This window comes from Dufourea novaeangliae, unplaced genomic scaffold (assembly GCF_001272555.1).
Source record: "Dufourea novaeangliae isolate 0120121106 unplaced genomic scaffold, ASM127255v1 scaffold112, whole genome shotgun sequence".
NCBI lineage: Eukaryota > Metazoa > Arthropoda > Insecta > Hymenoptera > Halictidae > Dufourea > Dufourea novaeangliae.
The window spans coordinates 1,496,206-1,510,301 of record NW_015373993.1 but is presented as its reverse complement, the minus strand read 5'-3'; the positions used below and the strand labels follow the sequence as shown (position 1 = coordinate 1,510,301).

Genomic DNA, 14,096 nt, shown 5'->3' with positions numbered 1-14,096 from the left:
GACGACAGTAATCGAGAAACGATAGAACAAGCTTACGGAAAAATGCGTTAATCGACGTGTTCGACATTCGTGTGCAGGGTGTCCAGTCGCAGGAACGACATCTGTTCCTGTTCTCGGACCTGTTGCTCATAGCGAAGGCTCGAAGCGGCGGTAACTTCAAGCTGAAGCAATCGGTGAGGATGAGCGAACTTTGGCTGACGGCTGGCCACATAGAAGACGTGGCCGAGACGAGCAAATCTCAGGAAACCAGCTTCGTTCTCGGCTGGCCCACCACGAACGTCGTCGCCACCTTCATGTAAGAACTGTTCTCTTCCTATAAAGTAAATTCTCGATGAGTGTTCGAAGGGTTCTCGACACTGAATTGAAATTTTTCTCAATTTTGAAATAAAATTGGCATTTTAGTGAACAATTTGGTGAAATAGAAGTGACAGCCTGTTGTGGACAGACTTGTGAGTCATAGATATTCGAGTGGGTTAAATTAAATTTAAATGGATCACCCTGTACACCTATCTGGTCCTACGAACATTAAGCCTCCACTCTACGTTTTACGATTTCCATTACCGTGTAAAATTACTCTGAAACAACCCATCCAAGAAATCCAAGTACCCAGAAAGAAAATGCCCCTTCGCCGGATTAGACATAATCGATGCTTAAAGTCAGCTTTATCGATCGACCATCACAACGGTTCGCCTCTTTTGTTTCTTTCAGGACCGCAGCCGCCAGGGATCTCTGGTGGGGACGTCTGACCGAGCTGGTACGAGAGGAGAGTATGAAGGAGCCGCCGGACACGAACATTCAAGTCGTGTATCACGACAATGACACGAACACGGAATACGTAAGTGCAGCCCCTTCTACCCGCGCGGCCAGACGAAACCGAGGGAGAGATTGTAACCACGCGGTCACGCCTTCACGGTCCATTCTTGGCACCATCCCCGTGTCTATGTACGTGTAAAACCGAGAGAGAGGGAAGGTTCGATCGCTTGACCTTCCTGGAGGCATTCTCGGCCCGCTCGAGATGCCCCTTTTATATCATTGACGTCAACGTCGAGTGGATCGCGCGCCTATCCGCTAAAAAGAGCAGCCTTCTACCGTGGGTCTTTATCGACGCGTTCCCCACAAGACTTACAGCGTTCATTATCGAGCGGCCGGTTGCATTTAAATACCACAGTGTAGAGAGACCGCCGTCCCTCGAGGCGGACTATCAAAGGGAACACAACCAGTGTGCCTCTTCGCGTTTAGCCGGAAGGTAACCAACGCGCGCCAGTGTCTTTATGTCATAAATAACCGTGTCTGTAATCGCGATGCATTCTTCCCCGCGGTGTACCATCATCATTATTCCACGAAATATCTACCTACCTATTGTCTCCGTATACCGTCAGGAGTAATCACATCCGCGTTTTCGTTTGATCTCTGTTACAGTGTAAAACGATAATGGTGGGATCCGAGATGACCGCGGCAGCCTGCGTGAATCTGGCCACGAGACTGTTGGACCTCCAAGGACCGTTTCAACTGTGGGCAAGAACGTCCGCGGATGAGGCCCCGTATCCGCTTATCGGCCACGAAAGACCGTTCGCGGTGAAACTGTCCAATCTGAGACACACATTGTCCGCGGACGAGGGTTTCGATTTAGAGCATTGTAACAAGAGCGGTCACGATACCTGCCATTTCATTCTCAGGCCGGTCCCCAAGTCACCGGTGAAGAAGAACAAATCCAAGATCACGGGACTGCTGAGAAGATCGCTGTCTTTGAACCCCAGTCTGTTCGGCGTGAATCTGTCCAGGCTGGACGAAAACGGTCTACCGAAACCGGTACTGGTGATGCTACAGCAATTGTTCGCCAAGGGTCCGTTCACCCAGGGAATATTTCGGAAGTCTGCGAACGTTAGGATCGTACGTGAATTACGGGATCAGATCGAGTCCAGCGGGGATCCGAGTTGTCTCGAGGACGCGCCGATCATAGCTGTGGCAGCTCTGCTGAAAGACTTTTTGAGGTCGTTGCCGGACCCTCTGCTGACCTCCCATCTGTTTCCGTTGTGGATGGACAGTCTGGAAACGCCGAATCCTATTCAAATCATTAAAAAGTAACGATCATTCTTTGTATGCTTTGGAACCATGTATCTATTTATTATTCGAACAACTGGTATATATAACGTTTGTTTTCCATTCTAGTATTTTAGACAGATTGCCGAAAGCGAATTACACCCTACTGTCGCATCTTATCTGCGTGCTTCATCACGTGGCACGTCGATCGAAGCACAATCTGATGTGCGCCAGTAATCTCGGTGTCTGTTGCGGGCCGAGTCTGTTGTGGTCGCCGAATCCGTCGGTGAACCAGAGCCGGGCAATCCCAACGCTCACGGAGATGCTGATCCGTCATTGCGAGGTTCTGTTCGGCGAAGGTGTCACGCAATTGCTCGGCGAGGAGCGCAGCGACAGCGGGGCCGAGGAGAGTACCGATAGCCTTCACTGTGAGTGTACCCTCCTTCGCTGTATCGTCGATCACGGTCACGAAATCCACGTGGCACGTGTATCGAAAATGGTATTATAGCTGCTTCAAAGATATAGCGTTAGGCACAAACGTAGCCGACCCTTGAACCATTAGTACTCGATCATCGGGGGCCCATTGTGTCCCACTGTATTCAGAGGATCGCTACGCTACTTTCAGCTATGGGGTTCCTAGGAATAAAACGAAAAAGACTGGAATATTTGAAAGAAATTAACGTTTCCGTAAGCTTTCATCAAGAATAAAACTCAAGGGTATCGAGTGACAGGATTAAGCTACCGAAACACATAACTTTAAGATCGGTTTATGGCTAACACTATATCTTTGAAACAGCTATACACGTGCCGCAGTCGGATTCCGCGCAGGTCCCTGTCTGACCTAACATAGTCCACTGAAGAATTTCTCTCGGTTGCAGCAGGTGGGCTTTCCCTGGACAGCCTGGACCTGACGGAACCACCGCGTAAAGACCATATGTCTCTGTCACGAGACTCCGGTCTGACGCTGTCCGATTGCCAGTTGTTTATACCGGAGTCACCGGTCGGCTCCGAGGATTCCGCGGTGAACGCCTCGACCTCGAGCTTCGACAAGTCGATAATCGGCAAGGAGGACAAGTCCACCAGCAGCAAGTCGTACGTCCGCGTGTACGGTGGCTGGGAGGAGCGAATGAACGGTTACACCGGGACCAATCATCACGCGAGCACGGTGGTCGAACACGGAAATTTCCGGGAAGAGAAGAACGGCAACGTCGTGGGCTATCCGAATCCGAATTTCCAACGGCAAGACTGGCTGAGGGCACAGCTGAAGAGAACCCCGCGAACGAAACTGGACGAGCACGATCATCATCGAAAGGAGCGATTCGACGAGAAGGATATATACGGCCGGGAATACCTGCGGCAAGACTCGATGAAGGAGAACGTAGAGAACTGCAAGGACATTTACAGAAGCTCGCAGCTTGATATATCGCGCGACTTAAGGTCCGAATACGAGAGAGCGTCGCAACAGGACATCTGCACGGAACGCGTGTCCGTTCACAATTCCGAGCAGGACTTGACGGTGGACGCGTCGTTGTCCGGCGACCGATACGAGTTTAAAAAGGAACGGTTCAGCGAGTTCAAGAAGGTCAAGTCCGAGGTGTACGTGAATCGGGACTCGCCCGTCTCGCAGAACGGTAGCTATCATTCGGGCAGCGATCTGTACGAGTTCAAGAAGGTGAAAAGCGAGATCTATGTAAACAAAGAGACCACCAGGACCACCGAGCGTTACGAGTCAGAGGGCAACATATACGGGAACAGGGACAGAACGAGCGAGATATACGGATCGCGGGAGAGGAACGATCTGTACTCGTTCAAGCAAGCGGAGGCGATCGATTTATACGGGGACGAGGACGATGAGGAGGAGGAGGAGAGAACGTGGCCGGACACACCGCCGCCCCTACCGCCGAGACTGAGGCATCTGCCGCCGGTGCATATGAATCTGGAGGACAGGCACAAAGTGGCGGGCAGGTCAAGGTCGCTTCCGCCACCGCCACCGTACAGGCCGCCGCCTCAGCCTCGTGCCACGGTCACCACGAGACACTTGGGTTACGGTAGATCGGTCGTAGACGACGAAAGCTACGTTTGAAAGGGGCCGTCGCGGGTGATGAGGGGCTAGAAAACGTTGGTCCCTTCCGCGCACCACCTCGACACAGAATCAAAGGGACGATACAGTCGCCCGTCGAGACCCTTTATTGGTTCCGTGTACCACCGCGATCCGATAGAACTTTGCGAGCTCGTGGAAATGGTTAAAACACTTTTTACACGCGATATTCGCCGTTCGAATTGGGATTCTGTGAGTTAAGGGTTGTACAGAAGGTCCCAGTTCATCGAGTTTGCCGGTAATCGAACGATCCGAATGCCCTCGGCCGGCCCATCCGAACGATTCATTTTGGGCCGCGACCAGAGATCACGGATACACGTTGGCACGTGTTGATGTGATCTCGTTACGACTGAAACTAGTCCAAACTGGAACGCACGCACGACATTCGGGGATAGTAAACGTAATATATGTATGATACGTTGTCCGTCATTTGTCGAACGAACGAACGAACGAACGAACGAACGAAGTTCGTTGCCGTCCGCCATTTTCTAGAACGCGAACCGAACAAATTTATACAGTAGAGGGGAGGAGACGTACGCCGTTATGTCTAGAAGAAAGTCAAAAAATGGCGCGCTATCCGATTCATGGCGATTCTTGTAGCAATAGACTTGCCTGTTACACAGTGATTCAGGGTGCTTCCACGAACCTTTATCGATAGGTTTCTTCTTCTTCTTATCCTTTTTTTTTTTAATTAGACGTTCATCATAGAGATGTTACATTGTTAAGGATAGACTGTAGCGGACAAGACTTGCGTCGAGATGATATTATTCGTAATTCTTTTTCTTACGCGAACGAGACTAGCTGTAAAAGAAAAAATATATATATATATGTGTGTGTGTGTGTGTGTGTATGTACATGCAAAGAGTGAAATCGCGTGTCGTCGCTAAAAAAGAAGGGACAAAAATGAAATAAATGGGTCTCCGTGGTTGTTCGAACGAATGCCTGCTCTGTAGAAATTAGAGAGATTGTCGATATTATTCGTTCCATTCGTCGTTTTGTGATCATCGTTTGAACACACAACCGATACGCACATATCCCTGTCGAATTTGTCTCGCGAGTCTCGAGAGTCGCGTTTCCCTCTCGCTCTGTACATTCGCGTCGAATTTCTTCTTTTCTGAACCTTCTCCATCGCCGGAAACTCGTTCACCCGCTGGGATAAATATAAAACTCTCGTGTCCCATTCTCTTCGATTAATTATAATTACCAATTTTTCTTCTACCCCTCTTCTTCCCGTCCTTCTTTTTACCTTCTTAAAGCGTATTTAGAACGTATAAAAAAATCGTAGATTGTCTCGTACCGCGGATGCAAGCGCGATTATCTTAAGGCAAATAAGATATACACCAGAAAGTTGTCTGAGAGATCACTGCGTATATTAATCACGTCCAAAACGGAGTTTTCCTTCTTTGTAAATATGAATAATTTGTAAACTGTAATCTTTTATATCGCTAAAAACTATCCGTATTACACGATACACACGCCCTATGCAACGCCCGTAAGGTAATGTATACTTTATCTAAATTATACGACATGCTATGAAAGGTTAAATATATTTCGTATTTTATACAATTGTGTTCTCGTGCCGGCTATAAATATGTATTTTCTCGTGTCCCGCGACCGTAATTCCCCTCGCGAGCGGTGCACGTGCACGGAATATCCGATCGGTATTCTTGACAATCGTCGAACGATCGTTGCTTGTCTTCTTTTTTTTTTCCTCTCGCTTCCGCTTGTATACAATCCGAATACTACGCGTTTCCTGTTCCGGTAAATTGTTCCCTCGAATAAAACGGTGGTCGCACGCCGCCCGTTCATCGCAAAATGCAACGTGAAACGATCTTGGACTACGAGGAATTCGCTAGTCTCCAATTAGACAAACCGGTTACCGATATAAGAGTACGTGTACCAACATTCGTCTCGTTTGAAGTAACCGTTCGATTGATAACCTAAAACATGCGTCCTTAGAACGAAGAGCAACTGAAACAGCACAGTCTAGATGTCAGTTTGGAAAAACGGCCAATAGAAAAAGCGCATTACCTTTTGACGTAAGTGAAAAGAGAGATTATATTACGCACGGGGAAGAAATATCGGTGTTCACAAATCTGTGTTCCTCCTCTGTACGTTTGCATTCAGTGTCGGTAAAACAGTTCCCTTTCACCGTTACCGAGTTCCGGTTGCGCGCGGTCTTGAAAGGACCAAACGTATCCTTGGATGCTCGTAATGATAGTAATTTCGCGCACAGTACCTCGACAAATCACCGTGCAGAGCCTTGATTTTAAACTACGTTATCCTCGCGTGATTATCGTATCAAGGTTGTTGGGCGATCAATTAATTTTGTATAAAGGTAAATAACGGTTAACACAGAGGCGTGGGTTGATCGAATCGGTACAAATACAATGCGGAGAATGAGTCATCTACATTCGTAAATATATACCGATATCAGTATTGTTCGAAAACAATTATGATAATTGCTGCTGGAGTGTCGATCAATTTACTCCTACATGTTAAATCAATGAAACTTTAAACATAATAATCGCAATGATCTGCACAGTTCAAAGGAAGTACATATCTCAATCGCCATCGAATCACCTTTTAATATCGGTGACAAAGTCAAACCATGGAAGAGTAATGATTTTTTTATTATAATTGGAATGTTTTTTTTTTTAGAGATGTGCAAACGATGTGCATCATCGCGTGGTGACCGCATCGGTTCGCGTCGATTACACAACACCGTCTCCCGATCGACGTATCGGTTCTATTGTATTACGCGGGGGTTACGTGTGTATCCATCGAAGTGCGGTACGTAGGTTGCGCTCGGGCGTCTCCGTCACAGTTCGGCCGGGCTCGCCGCCTCGTACGACAAGTCAGATATAATCGATACCTTGGAGTCGGAGCCCAGTTTAGTTGTCATCCACGTTCCGTCGTGTTGTTTTTCTTGCGTCGAGTGTGCGTCATGAGAGTGCGTACGCGTGTATCGTCGTGAACGTAACGGAGTTAATCGTGCGTCGCGACGCGATCCAGTGATACCGTTGAATAAGATGCGCCCCGAAAATGCTGCAGGAGGACGATAAATCTCCGTACGAGAGCGTGCCGGACCCGTGAGTAATCCATACGATTGCTTTTTAGTTAGAAAATCCTTGTGCTCCAAATCGGCCCCGTAACTTTCTTCCCTCTCCGGTTTGTCTCTCCCTCTCGTACGCACCCATGCAACCGTCCCTAAAAATAACGCGGCGTCGTTCAAGGAGTGTACTGTCCTGCCATCCGACTGCCGCTAATTATAGTCCTTTAAAGACATCCACTCGTAAGAAATGACATTCTACGTACGAGTAACTCGTAAGCAATGCTCTGCACCACCCTATTTAGAGAACCCACCGTGACCGTGCCGTTGGTTATTTCAAACGTTTGACAGCAATTGTCGGCTCGCTGTTCTCGTCCGATCTCTGTTCTCGCGGGAATCGTAATAATAGCGCCGATCGTCGGATTTTCGGGATTCCTCGGGGATCAGAATGCATCTGTGCATTCGTATGTAAACATTGTACCGATGCGGGATTCCGCAGACGTACGCTCCAAAAAGGATACGTTATGTAAAGATTTTCCTGTCCTTGGAGGTTGCATACATTTAAGGAAAATAACGATACCTCGACAAGATGGTTTCTATACGAACAATTATGCTATACAGTTTCTTTTTTATTGACAATAGAAGATAATTAGTCTATTAATTTGATAAAATAGATTGTTGAAATGATCATGGCTTTATTGATTTATTTGTTCATTTTTCCTTTCTTCATTAAGATAGAAATTCTTAGATATTCGGTTGCATGTATTTAGGTAATTCACCTGTATTTTTTATTAGCCCATATGTGTAATCATTTCAGGAAAGGAGATGATTTTCAAAAACTCAGCGTCATACAAAACTTACCAAGCCTCTTACAGACAGACACGCAATCATGCATGTCTCGTGTGGTACCAAAAATGCAGCAATCACTGGCAACTGCATCTACAGAGTTCCACATTGCAGCATCCACCACATTCAAAACGATATTAGAGCAGAAACTTGTCAGCCATAATGTCTTCAGTCAAACATTCCTCCCAAGTGTATTAAATTCCCTTGAAAGCCGTGATCCAGGTAAACTAATCATGTTCATTCGTATATTAGAATTGCTAGTTAAACCCGTATCGAACAGTTTCATGCATTTGGTGTTACTCTACATAACTTTTAACATGTATATATACATTTAAAGTTGTTTGTGATGCATGGCTGGAGACCTTACTGGATGTGATAGAGTTACTGCCGGTAGAAGTCATAAGAATGCAGGTTCGTATAGACAATCATAGAAATTGATATTCAGATATCATTACAATTTAGAAGGGCAAATGTATTGTCATTCGTGTAGCACACATATAACTCGATGATGTAGTAGATCAGTAATGAACTTGATTTATTTTTGTTAGTCCCAGCTAGACTAAGCATCAAGTACTCTTAAGACTCGCTTATCCCAAAGAGATGCTATGTATTCAACATAGCTTCGATAATATAACTGTTTAACAAAGCTCAAATTTTACTTAAGTCCGATAAGATAGCAGTATAAACTGGAGGATAATAGAATTAAAATCATGCAGATTCTTCCATTGACTATAAGCAAAGGACAATTGTCTCAACCTATCTACTCCAGGATAATGTGCAGCAGGTTACTAGGGAAAATTTGTACAAGATTCGAATCTGCTATGTGAGTATTTCATTTTTTTTATTTGGAAATACACATCTATGAGCAGTGCTTGTCAATGAAAAGTTTTTGATGTGCAAAAATGATCAAAGATAGTTTTCTTTTTTTTTTGGGAAAGTCGTTGAATAAGTATACATATTAAAATTGTTGTCAGGATACAGAAGGAAGTTCTACCAACGGTACACTCCCTTTGTCAGGATGTAAATAGTGAAGTACGAGCTAGTATCTGCTTGCAGCTACGTTTTGTTGCCGAAGGCCTTGGTGCTGAGTCTGTAAAACCTGCTTTGCTACCATCTCTCGTAGAATTAGCAAGCGACGAAGAAAGCAATGTAAGATGCACCTCTGTACAGACAATAGTGTACTTGCTACCTCATCTTCAGGAAGGTATGCTTGATGACTAGTTGTCCATTATTCATTAAGCATTCCAAGTTTCTTGTAGCTATATACATTGTAAATTAACTGGTAAATACAATTTCGTAAACGCCAAGACATAATCTATTGTGACCCACGTTTACAGATACAATAAAAACTATTATAATGCCGCTTGTTAAAAAGTTATGCGAAAACGCAATGAAATCGAACGATAATGTGATATGCGTGATTGCCCAGGAATTTGGGAAGCTCGTGCTTGGCTTGGAAAGTAAGACTCTCTCCACGTTGGAATTTATTCTCGTATCTGAAGTTAGATGATATCTATTGAATATTTTAGATTGCCTTGCACCCGCGGAAAAAACATGGTTTTTAAAGTACTTTCAACAGCTTGCACAAATGGGCATTATTTCGATGAAAAAGGAGTCGAAACCGCACCTTCCATTTGTAAGTACAAATCCTTAAAACCCAAAGGGATACAGATTGGACTGAAATTAATTTCTTTCTTGTTTTAGATTAATTCCAATCCTGGTGAAGACGAGAAATACATAGAGTGCCGACGGTGTTGCGCTTTTAATATGCCTGCAATGTTTCTGTTTGTATCATACTCCGCCGACGATACAGATGCATTGCTTGTTACGTTTAATGCATTAGCGAGCGATCACTATTACATAGTTAGGAAGACTGTAGCAAGTGGATTTCATGAAGTAAGGGGCATCCTCTTATACATACTTCCACGTTGTGCTCCGTTACTTTATATACTCACAATTATGATATCTGGACGCGTAGGTGGCGAAAGTATTGGGTCCAAAGAGTGGACGGATAAAGGCGGATCTAATAAAATTATTGAAGGACGATTCTGAAGAAGTGTTACAAGGTTTAGTTCCTCACATAGGATTGACGCTCGATTGTTTAGCTGAAAGTCAGACCATTGGGGTGGACAGGGTGGTTTGTACTTTCTTTCTTTTTTTTTCTTTATTTCATGCCACTTCAGTTCTTTTACATCATCCATACGCTGTTGCTTATTGAATTCAGGATTCCACTCTTATGGAAATAGGCAGGGCGTTGTTGAAATGCGAGTCGGAAATATCAGGCACTCACAATTGGAGACTAGCATCGATGATGCACTCGCAACTTGAAATAATACCCAAGTACTTTCCAAGTGATTTTATATATTCATACTTTGTGCCAATGGCGTTCTTCAGGATATTGCATGCTGTGAGTGAAACAAGTTACATCTTCGTTCTTTTAACGTAATTCAGAAGTGAAGAGCAATTCTATTGTTCTCAAATTCTAGAGGCCAATACCCGTACGTCTCGCCGCAGGAACGTTGTATCTGTTTCTTTTACGGTACAACATGAAGCCAATGCAAAGAGTAGAACTCCGAAGCAGACTGTACACAGAATTAGCGAACAGCCCCGATTGTTACGTTAGAATGATGTTCGTTCGTATGATGATAGAGGCCTTTGAAATTTTCTCAACGGTGTACTTCAAGGAACATTTCTTCACTACTTTATTGAACTTAGCGGAAGATCCGGTGGCTAACATAAGGATTAAAGTAGTTTCGCTGTTACCCCAATTGAAAAGCCAGCTGTGGATGCCAACGGACAAGAAGCTGTTATCGGCGATGGAAACGACCGTAGGACATTTAATGAATAGCGAGAAAGACAGGGACGTGATTACAATGTTGACGATCGTCATGCGGAAACTGAACGAAACAGAACTTAGATACGACGGACAAACTGTAAGTGCTACTATTTAGTGGATGGAAAGAAATGCATCGATGCCAGTTATTTACTATTGAAGCATTTTGTTGCAGTCGACGGCTAAACAAACGAAGCACGATATGGAGGACACCAGAAAATTAGAGGAAGAGAAAAGATTGTCGGGAATGGCAGCCGGAAAATCTCCTGCTGGCGGGGCCACAATGAAGAAAGGTGCGAATAATAATAACTCATGGAATTATTGAAAAATGTTGTTTACGACACTATATTTTTAGGTGCATGGCGACGACCAGCCGATATTTCAGCGAAACCAGCGTAAGTACTTCTTACTATGTACACTTAAAAGTCGTTTATATATGTATTTAATAAATTCCGTGTGTTCTGCTCTTTCCAGGTCACAGACAACGTCCAAAGGTGAGCACACTTCAAATAGTTTCATTCTAAAACTATTATTATCTACTTAAACAAGTAACACGTGCGCTTCGTTACCAAAGGTACAGGATCTCCACGTCATAGTAGCGACTCCGGAAGAGTAAGGTACGCATACATTTTATTCCCTTCCGAATACTCGACCATACTGTTAATATACAACATTCCAATATAACGATATTAAGATCGTCAACAATTTGGAGTCGATTGTATTTTCGAAATTCAACCAAACCATCTCAGTTCCATCTTTCAACTGTTCCTTTAGTGTATTAACAATTCCCAACAAGAGACTAACCATCAATTTCTGCACGCTTTACAATCTAACAGACCTCAGCTAACTCATCCTTGGGAAAGGCTAGGGTATAGCAACACGAACCCTGTTGGCATGGGGCATGGTAGCTTCGACAATGGGCCATGCGCCGATTATCTGATGCAAAAGATGCAGCAGAATCGTTCGAAATTGGCTTCGTTGCCGTTAATAGTTTGGCCGGACTCGTGCGAGTGTGACTACGAGGAGGAGACCAACCTCCACTCTTGTCCCTCGTCCGACTACGCGAAGTCTGTCTTCTTGGCGATCATGCGGGAGAACCGGCGGAAGTCCCAACAGAACTTCTTACTAACACGCGATTATGCACGCGAGTTCTCGACTAACATCGCCAGCAAGGACACTGCCACCGCGAGAACACTCGCCAGTGCTCCAAACCTGGCCGTCCTCCGAGCACTGACCAAAGCGGCTCACTATAACTCTTGTTGGCCTTGTAGCTCGATGCCGGAGATACCGGTGATGCTGTCCGACGACGAGTTTCTCGTGGACGCCGGTATCAGGATACCCGTCCAGTTCTCCGCTTCCCAGACGGTCTCCAAAATACCGCATCTTCAGGACTCAGTGTTCACCAAGAGAAGGAGTGTCTTCAGTTTCGAGCGTTCACGAACAACCATAGGCATGAGCTTCGACAAAGGGAAGCCTAAAAGGAATTCGTCCGTGGAGTACGAGGACTGTATGAAAAGAAGAACCAACGGGGATCAGTCGTCGAGTAATCTTCGGACGTCCATAGATTGCGAAGACGGGTTGAGACTGGTGAAGGAAAGTCAACAGATCGGTAAAAAGGATACGGTGTACGTTGGTCCTCTGATGAGAACCAGATTTGGCTTTGGTGTCAGTCAAGACAGGTCTATCGACGATAAGATGAAACGGAGTTCCTTGATATTGGACAAAGATAAATCGAAAGTTCTGCAGTCCAAGTGCACTTTGGACAGAACTAAACGACACTCGTCGAGCTTCGAGAAAGGAAAGCCCAAGAGGAACTCGTCTATGGACTACGAGGACAGTATGAAACGAAGAACCAACGGGGCTAATCAATCCGGCGATATGAGGAACTCCATTGATTACGAAGACGGCTTAAGGTTGATGAAGGACGATCAACAATTGGACACGAAGGATTCGGTGTACCTCGGGCCTCTGATGAGAACCAAGTTCGGCTTCGTGAACCAGGAGAGGCCTATGGGCGAGAAGATGAAACGAAGCTCGTTGATATTGGACAAGGATAAACCGAAGCTCGTGCACACCAAATGCACGTTGGATAGGACTAAAAGACACTCGGCGAACTTTAGCCTGAAGCCGACGGACTCGAAAGAGATCAAACCAGGCATGAAATGTCATAGCATAGAGGTGTCCGATTACGCGCCAAGCGAACGTCTAGGCAGGGCTCTTAGGCGATACTCAACCTTGGACGTGAACCATAATCAGGGACTTAGCAAAATACCCTTAAGAAGTTTTGTGCCTCGTAGTAGAACCGCGCCGGCCACCAGGGCGTCCAGTCCTGTTCACATAGAGAAGTTGTGCCGTATGCCGTTCTGGGAATCTTAAAGAGCACGCTGACACGCGATCGTGTTTCAGAGGCAAAGATTCTTCTTGCATACGTTGATTCGATTAGAAAACAGAATATTCTGTAGGACTCGGAGCCTCCATTCCCTTGTTTGTTCGATGCATACGACTCGACCGGAAACCATTTGTGTCAGTCATGTCGTTGCTTTTTTTTCTCCCCTTTCACTTCAGTTTTTAACTGCGTTCACAGTGGACATCGCGAACGGTGGCCATCAAACTAAATTAACGAGGATAAAGTGAGCACTTTCCAATCGACCGTACGTTAATTAATTAATCTCCTTAATAGAAGTCTCCGGTTCATAGGTCACTGCGACGACCGGGTGACACGCGAACAGATTTCTAGCAGCGTTTTCTTTGACTTCCATGCGCTAACGAGGTACTCGAAAACTGTTGTAAGGGCTATTTAGCTAGTTCGCTATCTCGTGCCTTCTTCACGGAGCCTTCTGCGTTCTTCGTCGCTTCTCATAGGCAGCCTAATAGAACGTATTTTCTTATTGGTATATTTCTTGCCACGTACCATACGCCGTTCAAATGTTTTCTAATATTTTAACAATAATCGGCAATAATCTGTGCGTTATTACGTAAATCCATTATCACCGGGACGTGGACGAGCCATGTCAAGGGGAAATATATTTTTCCGTTTATTTTAGTCGCGACGCTATTCATAAATGATTGTCCACAGGCGACAACTTGATCAGGGCATTCGCGATACGCATTTTACGGAGCATTTAATTTTCAATCGCGTTTAGATTTTTGTTCTGCATTCGAAAACGATAGAAAGGTCTCTCTCGTCGATTACTTACTGGTTCGAGAGGTTGCACCGCGAAGATATT

At 45.2% G+C, this 14,096-nt stretch overlaps 2 protein-coding genes across 3 annotated transcripts in view; both read left to right on the top strand.

Moving 5' to 3' along the window:
• The window catches only part of LOC107187899, a 187,732-nt gene extending 182,063 nt beyond the window's left edge, over window positions 1-5,669 (top strand). For both annotated transcript variants that reach the window (XM_015576090.1, XM_015576091.1), the window contains 5 exons: window positions 78-295; window positions 709-835; window positions 1,420-2,081; window positions 2,170-2,468; window positions 2,919-5,669. In XM_015576090.1, coding sequence (XP_015431576.1) covers window positions 78-295; window positions 709-835; window positions 1,420-2,081; window positions 2,170-2,468; window positions 2,919-4,123 — 2,511 coding nt within the window. In that variant the 3' untranslated portion in view covers window positions 4,124-5,669. The remainder of the gene's footprint in view (window positions 1-77; window positions 296-708; window positions 836-1,419; window positions 2,082-2,169; window positions 2,469-2,918) is intronic.
• Window positions 5,670-7,047: 1,378 nt separating this feature from the next.
• Window positions 7,048-13,245, top strand: LOC107187803 (serine/threonine-protein phosphatase 4 regulatory subunit 4-like). Its single transcript, XM_015575977.1, has 16 exons — window positions 7,048-7,230; window positions 8,008-8,258; window positions 8,374-8,447; window positions 8,753-8,859; window positions 9,011-9,240; window positions 9,374-9,496; window positions 9,566-9,672; window positions 9,741-9,932; window positions 10,015-10,173; window positions 10,261-10,443; window positions 10,523-10,969; window positions 11,045-11,162; window positions 11,225-11,264; window positions 11,344-11,363; window positions 11,444-11,550; window positions 11,644-13,245. Exons 1-16 carry the CDS (start codon window positions 7,184-7,186, stop codon window positions 13,243-13,245), a joined length of 3,807 nt encoding a protein of 1,268 aa, XP_015431463.1. The 5' UTR covers window positions 7,048-7,183.
• The last annotated feature ends 851 nt before the right edge of the window (window positions 13,246-14,096 follow it).

Coding starts and splice junctions, on each gene's coding strand:
- LOC107187803 (XM_015575977.1), top strand. CDS start 7,184: ATGCTGCAGGAGGACGATAAATCTCCGTACGAGAGCGTGCCGGACCC. Junction 10,970..11,044: donor TTAGATACGACGGACAAACT/GTAAGTGCTACT, acceptor ATTTTGTTGCAG/TCGACGGCTAAACAAACGAA. Junction 11,551..11,643: donor TAATATACAACATTCCAATA/TAACGATATTAA, acceptor CTGTTCCTTTAG/TGTATTAACAATTCCCAACA.